This window comes from Erythrolamprus reginae, chromosome 6 (assembly GCF_031021105.1).
Source record: "Erythrolamprus reginae isolate rEryReg1 chromosome 6, rEryReg1.hap1, whole genome shotgun sequence".
Taxonomy (NCBI): Eukaryota; Metazoa; Chordata; class Lepidosauria; order Squamata; family Dipsadidae; genus Erythrolamprus; species Erythrolamprus reginae.
In genome coordinates, this window is record NC_091955.1 from 15,291,514 (window position 1) to 15,308,843 (window position 17,330).

General features: G+C 36.3%; 1 protein-coding gene across 2 annotated transcripts in view; it reads right to left on the reverse strand.

Annotated features, from left to right (window-relative positions):
* LOC139169331 (copine-8) overlaps positions 1–17,330 on the reverse strand; it is an 80,452-nt gene that overhangs the window by 14,156 nt on the left and 48,966 nt on the right. The window contains exons 7-13 of one of the 2 annotated variants that reach the window (XM_070755322.1): positions 13,967–14,030; positions 12,646–12,749; positions 11,300–11,404; positions 5,888–5,929; positions 4,420–4,495; positions 3,242–3,295; positions 1,728–1,789 (exon numbers count right to left, since the gene is read on the reverse strand). In XM_070755322.1, the coding sequence (XP_070611423.1) occupies positions 1,728–1,789; positions 3,242–3,295; positions 4,420–4,495; positions 5,888–5,929; positions 11,300–11,404; positions 12,646–12,749; positions 13,967–14,030 (507 nt within the window). Of the gene's footprint in view, positions 1–1,727; positions 1,790–3,241; positions 3,296–4,419; positions 4,496–5,887; positions 5,930–9,573; positions 9,642–11,299; positions 11,405–12,645; positions 12,750–13,966; positions 14,031–17,330 lie in introns of those variants that run through there. The other variant, XM_070755323.1, reaches the window with a different exon arrangement.

The window sequence follows — 17,330 nt, forward strand, 5'->3', positions numbered from 1 at the left end:
AGATTGAGGTTTAGTATATGAGGAATATAATAAGAAAAAAAAATCAATAAAATATACTTAATTACAAATGTTCTCATATATAAATTGTTCTCATAAATTTTAATAAATCAAATTGCATTGATCAAAAATTAAAGTTATAATTAATACATTATCTTTTAGAAAGAAATCAAACTTTCATTATGAAAATGATGTTCAAAAGATTATGAATTTATACAAGACAGTCATATACAGTGATACCTTGTCTTACAAACTTAATTGGTTCCGGGACGAGGTGAAAAGTTCGTAAGACGAAACAATGTTTGTGCAAGCCCAAAATTCACCCCTTTTGCCAGCTGAAGCGCCTGTTTTTGCGCTGCTGGGATTCCCCTGAAGCTTCCCTCCATGGGAAAACCCACCTCCGGACTTCCGTGTTTTTGCGATGCTGCAGGAGAATCCCAGCATCGCAAAAACAGGCGTTTCGCTGGCAACGGAAGTCCGGAGGTGGGGTTTCCCAGTGAGGGAAGCCTCAGCGAAATCACATCATCGCAAAAACACCAAAGTCCTTGAAATCCCATCTCCGGACTTCCGTTGCCAGAAAAGCACCCGTTTTTGCGATGCTGGGATTCTCTTGATGGGATTCCCCTGCAGCATCGCAAAAACGCGGAACTCCGGAGGTGGGGTTTCCCATGGAGTGGAGCCTCAGGAGAATCCCAGCAGTGCAAAAACGGGCGCTTTGCTGGCAACAGAAGGTCCGGAGGTGGGATTTCCCAATGAGGGGAGCCTTCGCCTGGCAACGGAAGTCCGGAGGCGGGGTATCCCAGCAGCGGTGGGTTAGTAAGGTGAAAATAGTTCGGAAGAAGAGGCAAAAAAATCTTAAACCCCAGGTTCGTATCTCGAAAAGTTCGTATGATGAGGGGTTCGTAAGATGAGGTATCACTGTATTTGCAGTATTCCTTATTTTTGAACATGCATGTAAATTTAAGCAGATGATTACAATTAAAAATATTGTCCATGTGACAATAATCCATGTGACTTGAGACAAATATATTGTAACTTTAATACAGCTATAAAAAATTGATTTTTAAATGATTACATCATTTAATAAAAATAAATGTAGAGGCGTATTACAGATAAATCCTCATATGGATAATATATGTATTAAGACAAACCATATGCTAAAAGTCTAACACTTTTAATTGAAATGTCAAAAAGCAAAAACAGGCTTTCAGATTCAAAAGCCTTGCTTAAATTAAATGCTATACAATCATGCAAAAGAAACCAAACCAAAACAATTCTAGTGGTTTGTAAATTTCTAAAAGATTTAAAATGGAGTACTGTTAGGCATGAACCAGATCCACCTATGAAGACTTCAATTAGCACATAATAGAATATCCTCAAAACGATAAGTTGTGCTTTACTATTACTTACTTACTTAATTATTACTTATTTAGTATTACCTATTAGAAATTAATTTGAGACATTGACTTTTTTATTTTTTTGCTACATATATTTTTATTTGTGTGATTTGTTTGTTTGTTTACTTACTTACTTACTTACTTACTTACTTACTTACTTACTTACTTACTTACTTACTTACTTATTTATTTGGTTTCTATCCTGCCCCTCTTCAAGGACTGTTAAATTTAACATTTAAATCTATCAGGGGGTTGATAATTTATTGATTTAGTTGAATTTCTTAATGCAAGTAAAATCTTGTTTTTAATCAGCTTTCTGGAGTATTTACTTACCCTCCTTTAATATAGTCGAGAAATGAAACTTCTGTTTCCACTAGGAAGGAAAGTAATGTTACCTGAGAACAAATAATACGTAAGAAGTAATGAACATTTATTTTCAAAACAGCCATCTAAAGAACATCTATTTTTAGAATACTGAAATATTGTTTTAAATTAGAAAAGTTTATATTTATTTAAAACTTTCCATTATACAGTAAAGTGAAACATTTTGTGTGACCCTGGTATGTATCAGTAACATACAATGACATGAGTGATGGTTGATTGTTTTTATATTGGGTTTTATCTATTTTTCTAATATTTTAATTGTATTCTATTTTTACCTTGTCTTTTTTACTCTTGTAAGCCGCCCTGAGTTCACCAGAAGGATAAATAAATAAATAAAACCTTTTTTCTCCACTTTACAAAATCCACAACTATTGAGAAAAGTCCTGTCACTTCCCTATTGACAGCTTGGTTTGGAGAATTTTTCCTAACAATTCCTGTAATGCAAGCAAGTGGACTCAGAGTGTATGCCTCTAATCCATGCAAATTTTTCCAGAATCTAACTGCAGTAATTGTAATGTGATTTCATATATTTATGTTTTTATTTTAATGTTGTAAGCTACTCTAAGTCACCTTCTTGGCAAGAGTGGATGGCAAACAAATTTAATAAATAATAAAATAAAATAAATAATAATATTGACAAATTCACACCAGACAATTGCACAGAACATCTTACATCCTGCAATGATATATGCAACACCATAAAACATCCATATCTGCCGATCCAGTGGTGGGTTGCTCCCTGTTCGGCCCACTTCTCTGAACCAGTAGCGCCTGCAGCAGAAGGCTCCGCCCATCTGCCCAGGACGCTTCTGCACATGCGCAGAAGCATTTATGTGTGCATGAACTGGTAGAAATGGGTTTTAGAACCCACTACTGGGCCTATCTGCCTTCTGCCGCACGAATCCCAGCGACCAGTTAGGTCCCACAGAGTGGGCCTTCTCCGGGTCCTGTCGACTAAACAATGTCGTCTGGCGGGACCCAGGGGAAGAGCCTTCTCTGTGGTGGCTCCAACCCTCTGGAACCAGCTCCCCCCAGAGATTAGGATTGCCCCCACCCTCCTTGCCTTTCGGAAACTCCTTAAAACCCACCTCTGCCGTCAGGCATGGGGGAATTGAAATATCTGCCCCTTGCCCATGTAGTTTCTGTGTATGATTCGACTGTGTGCTTGTTTTTTATATATTGGGGTTTCTTTTGGATTTTTTAGCCTAAAACTGTAATTTAGTTTGCTAAATATTAGATTTGTTACTATGCATTGTTTACCATTGTTGTGAGCCGCCCCGAGTCTACGGAGAGGGGCGGCATATAAATCCAATAAATCTAATCTAATCTAAGGAAATGACTTGTTAGGTGGATAAAAATGACAAACCCAGTCTCAACACCTGGATGACTGTACAATGAACCTTAACTTACTATAGGATACATACAAAGGACGGAAATGAAGTAATAAAAACCAGGCACTTAACTGTTCCTGAATTAACATACTTTTTCTTTTTTGCTTTTTTCTTTGGATTTATTACCTAGGAAGATAAGTAAATAAAGTACATTCAATATTAAGGCAAGTTTTTTTCTTATTTCATACACCCTTAGAATTCAACTGTATCCCTTTAACATCCATTATACACACATTCCCAAACAACTAAGTTTTCAAAAGCAAATTTGAATTTGCATGGGCTCCTTGGCTGCCACTAGATCTTTTTCGCTGGTGCACAAATTTAGTCACTTTGTCAAAGAATGCAACTAATATGTCTTGTTAAATTATCTGTTTTTGACTCTATGCTACCTCCTATTTTAATTCTAGTGCTATGTAAATAAGTTGACTAGTAACTCATACTTGCACAATAGCAAGATTCACCTGATCCAAGATCCTTGGATTAATTTTTTTTTTCAAAGAAAAAATCAAGAAAGTCCAGCTGTCTTTTGGAAAAAGCACTTTGGGGACATTTTTGTGAAGTGCACCTGCAGATTTTCATTATTTGTTGATTATTGAGGCAGATGTTAAGAGCAATTCCAAGACAAAAAATATTTATCTCAAACAAATAGACGAGGGCCCCCCCAAATCCTTCAACACATTCAAGAAAGTTTACATTATTCACTGACTCCAAATGTTTATTATATAAAAATAATTTAATAAATAATATTTAACTAACAATACTGCAAAGAATAATAAGAAACCACCAAGGGATAGCCCATTGTCCATGGGATTGTTAATGACCATTTTGGGGAACTGTTTAGGCTTTTCAAAGTACTTGTTATATTTAACACTAGAGCTATATATAATGCTGTATTTTTGAGATTCTTATAGACTAGGACAGCAAGCTAAGCCCACATGACTAACCTCTCCTTCCCCAGCATGAAGAATTAAGTAGATAATGCATCTTAATTAATAAGATGTAAAGGATTTAAAAAGAAATTAATTTTAATTCTATAAAATCCTGATTTTGTGTAGTGAACAAATTTATCTTTGTATTAAATATGCCTGAGTATTGAGAGAACAGAGTACACAGATTCCAAAGACTGTTTCTACCTTTCTCAGTTTCGCTAATAAACTTTAAGTAAAAGGTTTGCAGTGATAAGTATTCATTTCTTAAAATAAGGAAAGATACAGTGATGGGGTTGGGCAGAAATCAATGTAATTGTTTACCTCATATACATTAAACTGTGATTGTCCCCTAGACAATTCCCTATAGCTTGTGGTGAATTCTCCAATAAAATCATGACTAGAAAAAACAAAGAAATATTCAAATTAGTAGAATCAAGCATTACAATCCAATGACATGTGTGTTAATATATTTGCCTAAGTTTTTTAAAAAACAAATTATTTACAATTTTGGAGACTATCAATTTCAGTATTTCACATTTCTATAAACCTAATAATAACAGCAAGCCTTTTGCTATGTTCATATTCTCAATGGTTTGCACTTGGCCCCTAGTTGATTTTCTGCAACATCATACTGTTATTAACAGAAATTAAATATACTGTACAGAAATGCAGTGCTAATGTTTGAAGTAGCAAATTTTAGAGGCCTGCTAGCCACGAAACAATTAAGGCAGTAAACCATAAAATGCTTAGCTTGGGGGATAGCCAACTAATTGGACCGGGAGGCAAAGTAGTTAATGGTGCTGCTTGCTGCGGAGTGAATATATACTTAAATGAAGGAGCCAAACATTTGGTTGTTAAGTCACTATTTCTTCTTTAAAGAAAGGTCAAAAGCATCGAAAAAATAAGAGTTTGATTCTTGATAAAAATATAACATCAGGCACTCTTCAAAAATTAACCTTTGTTTGCTAAAACAGGGATCTTCCACCTCAAAATTAACAAAATACCTTATTCCACCAGACTTGAAATGCTGGGATTAGACAATTTACAACTACATTGTCTCCAATCTAATCTAAACGTAGTTCATAAAATCATATACCAAAATGTCCTTCATGTTAATGACTACTTCACCTTCACCTGCAATATACGAGCATATAATAGATTCAAACTAAATGTAAACCGCTCCAAACTCGACTGCAGAAAATACGACTTCAGCAATAGTGATCAATGCCTACCTGACTGGTTTCTTCCCCAAACCCCCAAAATTTTAACCTTAGATTGTCTACAGTTGACCTCTCTCTGTTTCTAAGATGTCTGTAAGGGGCGTGCATAAGCGTACCACTGTGCCTACTGTCCCTGTCCTACTGTCCTAAAATTATAACCAAAATTATCCCCTCCTTCCCCTAGTCTGTGAAAAAATTGTCTTCCATGAAATTGGTTCCTGGTTGGGGTCATATGTATAAAAAAATAAATAAATCCAAAGCATGTCTCTCAAAAGTAAAGGGGCAAATGCATTTTATGATAATATTTTCCACACACCAGTATGCTCAGTGTAGAAGTACAATGTAAGTACATAGGTGTTTGTGTATATAAATGATACCAAAAGTAAGGAAACAGCAAGCAATAAGAATTGCTAAGATTCATATCTTTTCTCTTAATACGCATATTGTCATCTTAAAGATTTCAGTAAAATTGATAAATGCACCTTCATAACATCCCAAATAGCTAAATTAAAAATGTACTCTTAATACTATATCGTCTGTACACTTTGTGAAGTGCAGATAATACTTACCTCCCATCTCTATCCCAATCATACACTTCTACCTTAATTGTTCTGTAAAAAAAATAAAAGAAAATATTCTATATATTATTTGAACTGCGCTGTCACTGCCAATCATTTTGTTCAAATTTAAAGGGCAATGTAATTCATTCATAAAAGTCTCAAGATATCCTTTCAAGAGGCAAATATTAAGATGTACAACTGAATATAAGATCACTATAAAAAAGCTTTAAAGTCCACCTAGTTACTTAAAAATCTAGCAAATTTTTCTTTATTTGAATGAGAAAAATATAATTCTTATTTACCCTGACTGATATTCCCAAAGTAGGTATTCAAATAAAAGATTCCACAGGGGAGTAAAACCTCAATTTTGTAGACTCCTCTTCAGCAGATTTCAGATACAGTATAATAAACAGAATTTCAGATGAGATTTAATTTCCAAACAATAAAATCCATTGTTCTCAAAATAATTTAGGTAATTGCAGTAATATATGTCACTTACATCTCTTGATACCATTTATATATACTGCTAAAAAAAAATAAAAGGAACACTCAAATAACACATCCTAGATCTGAATGAATGAAATATTCTCATTGAATACTTTGTTCTGTACAAAGTTGAATGTGCACAACAGCATGTGAAATTGATTGTCAATCAGTGTTGCTTCCTAAGTGGACAGTTTGATTTCACAGAAGTTTGATTTACTTGGAGCTATACTGTGTGTTCCCTCTATTTCTTTGAGCAGTGTAATTATGTAGTTCACGTAATATACATAAAATTATATACATAATAGATTTTTTTATAAATAAATAAATAAATAAATGAAGTAAACTGATGCAAATGACATAAATTATATCAGTTGATGGGACTGACATAAATATAAGTTTAACGAACATTTGCCTTTAACATAATTATCTCCGGGACCGCCTTCTGCTGCATGAATCCCAGCGACCAGTTAGGTCCCACAGAATGGGTCTTCTCCGGGTCCCATCAACTAAACAATGCCGCTTGGCGGGACCCAGGGGAAGAGCCTTCTCTATGGCAGCCCCGGCCCTCTGGAACCAACTCCCCCCAGAGATTAGAATTGCCCCCACCCTCCTTGCCTTTCGTAAGCTACTTAAAACCCACCTCTGCCGCCAGGCATGGGGGAATTGAGATACTCTTTCCCCCTAGGCCTTTACAATTTTATGCATGGTATGTCTGTATGTCTCTTTGGTTTTTATTATAATGGGTTTTTAATTGTTTTTAGTATTGGATTATTATTATATGCTGTCTTATTATTGCTGTTAGCCGCCCCGATTTTCCAAACAGGGGCGGCATACAAATCCAATAAATAATAAAATAATTATTATTATTATTATTTTCTCCAAACTGGTTTATGTAACTTAGATTGTATTGCAATGAATAAATGAGCTACTGTAAATATTTAATTTTTTTTTAAATGAAATACTAAATTTTTAATTAAACAAATAAATAAATACATGGATAAGGAACAACCAGATTTCCAGTCATCAGCACAAAGCTTTCAACATCTGTTCTTATTTGTTTGGTAACTTTTAGCAATCATTCTACTATTTTTATGACTTAGGAAGAAATAAGGATGGATAGAATGCAAAAGGATCTACAGGTATATAATGCAAAAAAAATGGCAGATGATCAAAACTACATAAATGTAATGAAACAAAATATTTTTAATCAAATTGTATCAGTGAAAAAAATAATTAAGATTTTTCCCTACCTGAAAAGCACATTTCTCTGAGGGTAGGTCCAGTTATCCCAACTTCTTCCACAGATGACTGACAGGCAGATGTAGCAATGAGGCAGATACTGCTGCTAACGTATATAGAACTATCTGTATGATATTTTAGAATATGCTAAAAGAACACTCAATTGGAAATATGTGGATTCTTGGATCTACTCTCAGAGAAATATTTCAGGGGCAGGAATAAATTCTTCATGATAGCAATCACTCACAAGAATGGATATCATACAACCTTAACCATCTTGCTTAATGGGAAGCCACAGTTTATTACATTCAACTTGTAATATTAATAAAGATTTCAGCTTTGTAGATCTCTTCATAAGAGGTAACTGCCTATACTACTACTATTACTTTGATAAGATGAAGAAATGTTTTCCTGAAGGAATGTTTCATTGAATTTGCATCATGAATAAAGAAATCAATGTTTTTAAAAACTGCTTTTACCTCTTTCTCATTTCCAAGTCAGATGAAGCCCTATCAGCTTGTCCAGATTGGGTTCTTAAACATCAATAGATCATTTGGAGTCACTTATCCTCGCCTTCCTCAGAATTTACTGAGGAAGGTAGCTCAGACATACAATAAATTAATGAAACTGCTTCTGAGGACTCACATAGTCACTAATGTTAAATGAGTCACTAATGTTAAATGTTGTCTCTCTATATATATATGCTTAATCATATTTATTCATAAATTTAATGTTCAAAGTAGCACAAATTAATGGTGCAGAAAGCTATATATTTCAAACCACAGAATATATTAGCATTTTGGGTAAGAATACTCTTTCTAGTCCATGTCAATTTGAACTGTAGCCATAATTTTTAATTAAACTGCCTGCTTTCAAAAAGAAATATCTTAGTGCTTATTTCATGGCAAATTAAATCGTATTTCTCAGGTTTCTTTAAAGTAATATATTTTAAACAATATATATTAAGTCTGATAGGAATAATCATTGCTATCAGATCTCCAGAATCAATGGCTTTATATTACAAAAATGCGCATAACTTTTCTTAGTTTTGTTTCATATGAAAATTGGTTGGGACTCACAACTAATTTCCATGCAAAAACTAGACTATTTAAATAATATCATTTATAATAATTTGGTTATTGTCTAGATTTATTTATTTATTTTTATTTATTTATTTATTTATTTATTTATTTATTCATTCATTCATTCATTCATTCATTCATTCATTCATTCAATTTTTATGCCACCCTTCTCCTTAGACTCAGGGCGGCTTACAACATGTTAGCAATAGCACTTCTTAACAGAGTCAGGCTATTGCCCCCACAATCCGGGTCCTCATTTTACCCACCTCGGAAGGATGGAAGGCTGAGTCAACCTTGAGCCGGTGATGAGATTTGAACCGCTAACCTTCAGATCTAGTCAGCTTCAGTGGCCTGCAGTACAGCACTCTACCTGCTGCACCACCCCGGCTTTTTTTTTTATGCCGCCCTTCTCCTTAGACTCAGGGCGGCTTACAACATGTTAGCAATAGATATTTATATAAGTATTACTCATAAGCTGCACAAAAACAACTCAGTTTCAAATTAATGATTTTTTTTTGTATGCACTAGACTAATATTTTGCATTCCATCAATGGATGGCATTCATAAAAAGTAAATAAAAACGGCTATGAAAACCCTGTGCCTATTTAAGAAAGCAGGTCTGGCATATTAATGAAGGTGCCAAGTGTCTAGAGATAAATATGTGGAACTGAACAAGTCTCCTAATTATTTGGGTTTTTAAAAAAATTAATCTACATAATTCAGCATTTCTGCATTGAAAACAGACTACAATTAATTTATCTCTCTGATTTAGGAAAAAAAATTCTTTATTCTGACAATGAAATGAAGAAAAGGAAAGCGGGCAGATTTTCTATGCAAACATGTAACTCATTTTGTCAACTTTTCTTCACTCGGTTTAGTTCAGAATACCTTGACAAGGCTGCTCTGAAACTTTCCTCCTCCATTCTGTGGCTTATAATGAAGCCTGAAGTTTCACACTGAAGGTGGTAAAGGGGGAAGAGAAGATACATCAGTTGAAGTAGCGGTTGTATCAGTAACGTTGGCAATCACCTAAACTGAGTTTATTTATCAGAAGCACTAAATGTAGTACAGTAATACCTCGTCTTACGAACCTAATTGGTTCCAGGGGGAGGTTCGTAAGGCGAAAAGTTCGTAAGAAGAAACATTGTTTCCCATAGGAAACAATGTAAAATCCATTAATCCGTGCAGGGGGAAAAAAAACCCGCAAAAAAACAATGCCGCCCGGCTGTCACCTTTTAAAACAGCCTGGGGGGGGGGCTTCCCAGCAGCCTCCCGAAGCCGAACGCCAAACCCGAACTTCCAGGTTCGGCGTTCGGGAGGCTGCTGGGAAGCCCCCTGGCTGTTTTAAAAGGTGACAGCTGGGCAGCGGGGCTTCCCAGCGGCCTCCTGAACGTCGAACCCGGAAGTTCGGCAAAAGTTCGGGTTCGGGAGGCCGCTGGGAAGCCGCACCGCCCGGCTGTCACCTTTTAAAACAGCCGGGGGGCTTCCCAGCAGCCTCCCGAACACCGAACCCGGAAATTCGGGTTTGGCGTTCGTAAGACGAAAAAAGTTCGTAAGAAGAGGCAAAAATTTTCTGAACCCCGGGTTCGTATCTCGGGTTGTTCGTAAGATGAGGGGTTCGTATCTTGAGATACCACTGTACTCAAGATTCATATCTCTTGATATGATAAGAGGCTATCAGATGAATGAGAGTACCATATATTCTGTTGAAGCTTCTTATTTTTATCCAATCTATTTTAAGCAATTTCTATAAAATTTAATAAAGAGTTTGGCTTGAGGAAAGCATCATCCTCATCAATGTTTACTTTTTAATAACACAGAGCAGTAATTAATATCTTAGTGTAGTAGCAGCAGTAACTTCTTGTTTCCTGATATTTTGCTTTTTATCTGCTTGTCAATCATCTGTAGAAAGAATAGCACCCATTGTTGTACTAAAAATGTTCACTATTTCATTTAGGCTGTAGTTTTATGAACAGTAATTTAACAACATTATATGGGTTTACTGGGTTTTACATCCTGGACACAAATAGTTTCAACTCCTACCCTCAAAACGTCGCTACAGAGCACTGCACACCAAGACAACTAGACACAAGAACAGTTTTTTCCCGAACGCCATCACTCTACTAAACAAATAATTCCCTCAACACTGTCAGACTTTCTACTAAATCTGCACTTCTATTCTACTAATTTTTCTCATCATTCCTATCACCCATTTCCTCCCATGTTGACTGTATGACTGTAACTTGTTGCATATATCCTAAGATTTTTATTAATATTGCTTCTTCATTGCTTATTTGACCCCTATGACAATCATTAAGTGTTGTACCACATGATTCTTGACAAATGTATATTTTATTTTATGTACGTTGAGAGCATATGCACCAAGACAAATTCCTTGTGTGTCCAATCACACTTGGCCAATAAAAATTCTATTCTATCTAAGTCAACATGTACCTCAGAATTGGTCGTCAATTCACACTCAATAGTAGTAAAATATTAATATTATGAATTCTAAATTTATAGAAGGGTTTTAAAGGATTTTTAAAAGGATTCAACTAAAATGAATGGTCTTATAAGCATTTTGACACATTTAAATAAAAAGTGCTTCACTTACCGATCATGATCTCCATTACAAAGTGCTCTAATTGATAGCTTGAATGCCTGCCATACTGGGTTTAAAGTGTGCTTTACAACTTCTGTCTTGTGGCAGATTGTGAAACTAAAACAAAAAGGTATTTTTTTTAAAAAATTAGGATTTATTCAGTGTCTACCATTAGAGAACAAACTCTGAAAGATCTCCTAATTTCAATGAACATTTGTAAATAAAAAAAAAATGATAAGATAAATATAACAGAAGTCAAGGCAAGCGGAGGATTGTGATTATGTTTTTTTACAGCTTTGGAGATGGTATCTAATAACAACTCTACTTAACATCACAACTTATCACTGGGGAATTACACGTTCTTTCATAATCAACAAGTTTAAGTGACAGAGAACACAGAATTTTAAGGTTATAAATGACCTTAGCGATCTTCTAATCCAACCCACAATAGATCCTATACCATTCTGGGCAAATGGTTGTTCAGTCTATTTTTGAAAAATCTCCAAGGTAATAGAGTACCCACAACTCCAGGAAGCAAGCTCTTCCACTGATTAATTAATTAATTGATTGATTGATTAATTAATTAAATTTGTATGCCGCCCCTCTCCGCAGACTCGGGGCGGCTCACAGCAGTGATAGAAACAATGTACAATACAAATCTAATAATACGAAGTTAAAAACCCATAATTTAATTGTTAATACTGTCAAAAAATTTCTCCTTACTTCTAGATTGGATCTCTTTTTAACAAGATTCTACCCATTACTTCTTGTTGTTCTCTATTGATTTGCAAATAAGCCAATCCCCTCTTCTTTATGAAAGCCCCCTAAGTGCTAAAAGACCATTATCATTTCCCCTAATCCTTCTCTTTAATAGGCCAGACACATTAGTGACATCAACTGTCATCATATGAATTAGCCTCTAGACAATTTATTACTTTTGTTGCTCTTTTCTGTACATTTTCTAGGGTCTTAGCGTCTTTTTTTTTTTGTATTGTGATAATCAGAACTGGGGACAATATTCCAAGTGTGGCCTTAATAGTGCAGTATAAAGTGGTATTATAATTCCTCATAATCTTGATGTTATACCTCTGTTGATGCAGCTCAGGACTGCACTGGCTTCTTTGGCAGCTGCAGCATACTGCTTGCTCATACTCAAATGGTGGTCCATTGGGACACCAAGATCTCACTTATAAATGCCTTTTTTACAGGGATATTTTAGAGGGATATTGATCCACAAAGAAAAGCTGATAATGCTATGAAAGTAAGGAGAAACCTTTTACAGACTACCAAGAAAATTCAGCAATCACTATTAAAGCAGCTAAGAATGAATATTTAGCATAACAAATGAGAACATCTACCTGCCATCTTCATTGCTACGAAAAAATACGAGGAAGGGGTCAGATTTCCCAAAAAAATCTTTCTTATCTAATTTGTTTGCACAAAATTGCATCAAAACGGCTTCCTAAAAAAATTAAAGGGATAATAGAAATATTAATTCATAAATCACATGGAGGACGGTTTACATAAAAATATCCACAATTTATTTTTTAATATTTTAATAGCTTAGAATAAAGTCAGAATAAAGAAAAAAAGTTAATAAAGAAAAAGTTTTTTAAAACATTTATTAATTCCCTGGATTTTTTAAATGTTAAGATGGATATGTTATCACACATTTTAAGCTCAGGGTCACTATTTTCACTACCAAACTACTAATTAGGAGAAATGATTTCTTTCTTTCCTGAGATCAGAGTCAGTAGTTATTGATCTATGGCAGCTCAGGGGGGCAAGAGTGAATTTCAGAACTTTCTTTTGAGTAGCTCAGCAAATAATAAACTGAATCATGATATCCCCTGTTTATTCTCAGAAATAAAGATTGTTCAGAGAAAACAGCTGGATGTTTTGATACTGGAAATAGAGTGAAAATATTGCTACATGCCCTAAGAAAATTCCAAATTGAGAAAAGCACCTTAGGTCAGCAACCTTATTCACTGAAGTAGCCAGTGGACATTCCACCATTACTGCTGCCATTGCTAGAGGATCTAATGTTCCACCCACATTGAGGTGCCTGGTTAAGGCATCATCAAAAATATTCCCCCAAAGAGGCAGTGGGTACCCTCTCTGTCTCTCTCTCGTGAGCTAGATAAATATACAGTAGTCCCTCACCTATCACTGGTGTTACGTTCCAGACCTGGCCGCGATAGGTGAAATCCGTGATGGGGAATTTATCGACTGATAGTACTTATTTAAGTATTTATATTGTAATTATTTGGTAAGTTTTCATTGTTTTCAGTGTTTATAAACCCTTCCCAGACAATATTTATTTTAGATACAGTATTTAAATACAGTATTTACAATTTTAGATATATATATATATTTTAAAAAACCTGCCAATCGAGTTCGGCGGGCTGTTTAAATCTGCCGATCGACTTCCTCAGAAACCCGCGATGAAGTGAAGCCGCAGTAGGTGAAGCGCGGTATAGCGAGGGACTACTGTATTTATTTTTGTAACCATTGGCTGGATAATTTCAGATAGCAGATGACTTTCATTCATTAGTGGAAGGCACTGTGTACCATGCATCTTCCTTCGACTTTTCCCCACAACAATCCTGTGAGGTAAGGTTGAGCTGATAAGAGAATGACTGGGTCATGCTACAAAGCGAATCAAAACTTTTAATTTACCCGGCAACAGTTCAGTTCCTCTGCTGTCAGTATTATTGTGCCACATTTCCTCCCAGGAATTCCTCTGTTTAAAAAAAAAATCATATAGGAAGTTTATAAAGGAAGTTTCCAAACAAATAGAACACTAGATAATTTCTATCAGACTTGTTTGCTCTTTCGTATACAGTTCAATAGTACTAACACATGCACTTTTTCCCTAGTTTGAAAGGATAGGAAAGAAAATAGAAAGGCAATAAATTTGTGACCTACAGTTCCTTGAATTTAACTTTTTTCCCCAGGCTTCAAAAAGGAGTGTTTGGAGCTAATCAACTAAGATAGGCTCACAGAGAAGTTGCGAGCAAACTTAGTAGGGTAGGTCCAACTTATATGGCAGAGAAATAATGGATGTTAATTTATCAATTTTTTCCTGATTTCTGGGGCACAAAGTGTCTTTTCTTGAAAATGGAGATTTTTTTCTTTAAAAATATCACAAGTAATTTTTTAAAAAATGGGAGGTTGAATATTGTAGGTTGAATACTGTTCACAATTCACACCACTTATACTGTGCTTCACATATCAGAAATGCTTTATTTACATTCAAATTACTATGAAATAAAAAAAATTAATTAAACCCCCCCCCCAAAAAAACCCCCTATAATAATGATAACAAAACAGCCCTTCCCACTCACATAAAGCAGAGTCAGAGAAAATGTTCTTCAGTTAAGGAAGAGTGCAAAATATAAATATAGTAATTAATTCAGAGTAGTTATGAGAACCTTAACAACCATAACACATCCTTACACGTAGCAGGTGTGTGGTACATTAAAAGTAAAGATAAAGGAGTCCCTACGAATTTTATTTCCCTAGTCATTGATGACTACAGGGGTAATGCTCATCTCCGTTTCAAGACCATTTAGCACCGCTGCCCAAAGACATCTCTGTGGTCATGTGGCCAGCATGATGTCACAGGGCACTGTTACCTTCCACCAATGTGGTATCTATTTATGTACTTGCATTTGCATGCTTTTGAACTGCTAAGTTGGTAGGTATTGGGGCAAGGATGGAAGCTCACCCTGTTGCATGGCGCTCAGGTCTTGAATGTGGGCTTTCCACCCAATAAGCTCAACATCTTACCTGCTGAGCCACCATCCCCTCACTCCCATATGGCACATTGTCTATAATAAATCACTACTTGGTACACTTCTGTTGGACAGTTTTGTGCCCGTGATAGAAAATTCATATTCAGAATCAATGTTTGATGTACCTTCACATTTCCCAGAACACCCTACAACAGTGAGGATGAACTTTTTTTCCTTCAGGTGCTGAAGGAGTGTGCATGCGATCATGCATGCATGAGTGCCCACACCCATAGTGCCCACACCCATAGTGAAAACAGCTCCCCCCCACCGAAGGCCCTCTGGAGGCTGGAAACAGCCTGTTTCCCAACTTCTGGTGGGCCCTGTAGGCTCGTGTTTTGCCCTCCCCAGACTCCAAAGGCTTCCCTGGACCTGGGGGAGGGTAAAAATTCCCTCCCCGACCCTCCCTGAGGCTGTCTGGAAGTGAAAAACACCCTCTCAGAGCCTCTGCAAACCAAAAATCAGCTGGCCAGACATGTTCGTTGGAGATGAGCTAGGGCAACGGCAATGGCTCTTGTGCCAGCAGATATGGCTCTGAGTGCCGCCTGTGGCACCCATGCCATAGGTCTGCCATCACTGCCCTACAACAACGCAATCTTTAGGGAAAGCCAATAAATCAATAAGATCTTAGGACTACAGGGAAGGGAGAACAGTATATGATCACTTTTCTTCTACTATGATGGCCAAACTGCCTGACTCACTATATCTATCAACATCTGTTACTTTTCAAATAAATGGATGAATAAATGCCCAATATTCCCCATCCAATGTCTTCATAATATAGACTTTTCAAAAACATTGACTACTTCTTTATATCTGCAATACTGTATTTCCAATAGCTTAAAACATAATTCAACACCATTTGTTTGTTTGTTGCAATGATGGGAAGTTAAGGCCGAGAGGAGATTTTTAGTAACTCTGCCACTATTATCATAATGGCTACAAGGCAACTGAATATAAGCAGTGGTCTCAGAAGCAGCACAAAGGGGTGCAAGCCAAAAAACTGAAAATTAACACAAAGTCAGGCTACTCAGTCCAATCCTTCTTTCAGAGATATCCAGAAACATGCAACAAGCAAAGCAAGCAAGAAAGAACAACAACTATAAAACAGAGAAGGACATCCTATGAAAATATACAACCCAAAATTTAGGAGCATGCCACAGGCAAATTGAGATTAAGATTACAATGCAGCAGTAAACAAGGGAAAACAGCATTAAGACATGCATTATTATGTACACTGCGTAAAAGTTGTATATACAAACATTGCAACGTATGAAAACATACTGCATAAAAACAGAACTACAGCATAGGAAATAAGGATGTGCAGGTCTGCAGAAAACACAAATACAGATAGCCAGCGAAGACTTCCTACATGCTGACAACATGCAAGAGCCCATTACATAGAAGTATTAAGCTTGGCATACCAGTATAGATAGTCTTCATTTAGCAGCCACAATTGGGACTGGCAAGTCAGTCATTAAGTGATTGTGCTTGTAATCTTATTGATAATCCTCAATTTATGTCTACAGTTGGGACTGGAATCTCAGTTATTATTATTTTTATTTTATTATTATTATTATTTTTTAGATTTGTATCTCCGTAAACTCAGGGCGGCTCACAGCATACAATAAAACAATTCATAACAAATCTAATAGGTTTTTTAAAAAACATTTAAAAACCCCATTATTAAACCAGACATACACACAGATATACCATACATAAATTGTATAGGCCCGGGGGAGGGGGGGAAGGCCTCAATCCCCCCATGCCTGATGGCAGAGGTGAGTTTTAAGGAGCTTACGGAAGGCAAGGAGGGTGGGGGCAGTTCTAATCTCCGGGGGGAGCTGGTTCCAGAGAGTTGGGGCCGCCATAGAGAAGGCTCTTGCCCTGGGATCTGCCAGACGACATTGTTTAGTCGACGGGACCTGGAGAAGGCCAACTCTGTGGGACCTAATTGGTGCGGCAGAAGGCAGTCCCAGAGATATTCTGGTCCGATGCCATGTAGGGCTTTATAGGTCATAACCAACACTTTGAATTGTGACCAGAAATTGATCGGCAACCAATGCAGACTGCAGAGTGTTGGTGTAACATGGGCATACCTAGGGAAGCCCATGATTGCTCTCGCAGCTGCATTCTGCACGATCTGAAGTTGTTGTGTGAAGTGGTTGTTAAATGAGATACCGCAACTTCACTCAACAACTTCAGGAGGTAGGAGAGACCTGGGAAGCCCAGCGCTTACTGGTATGTGG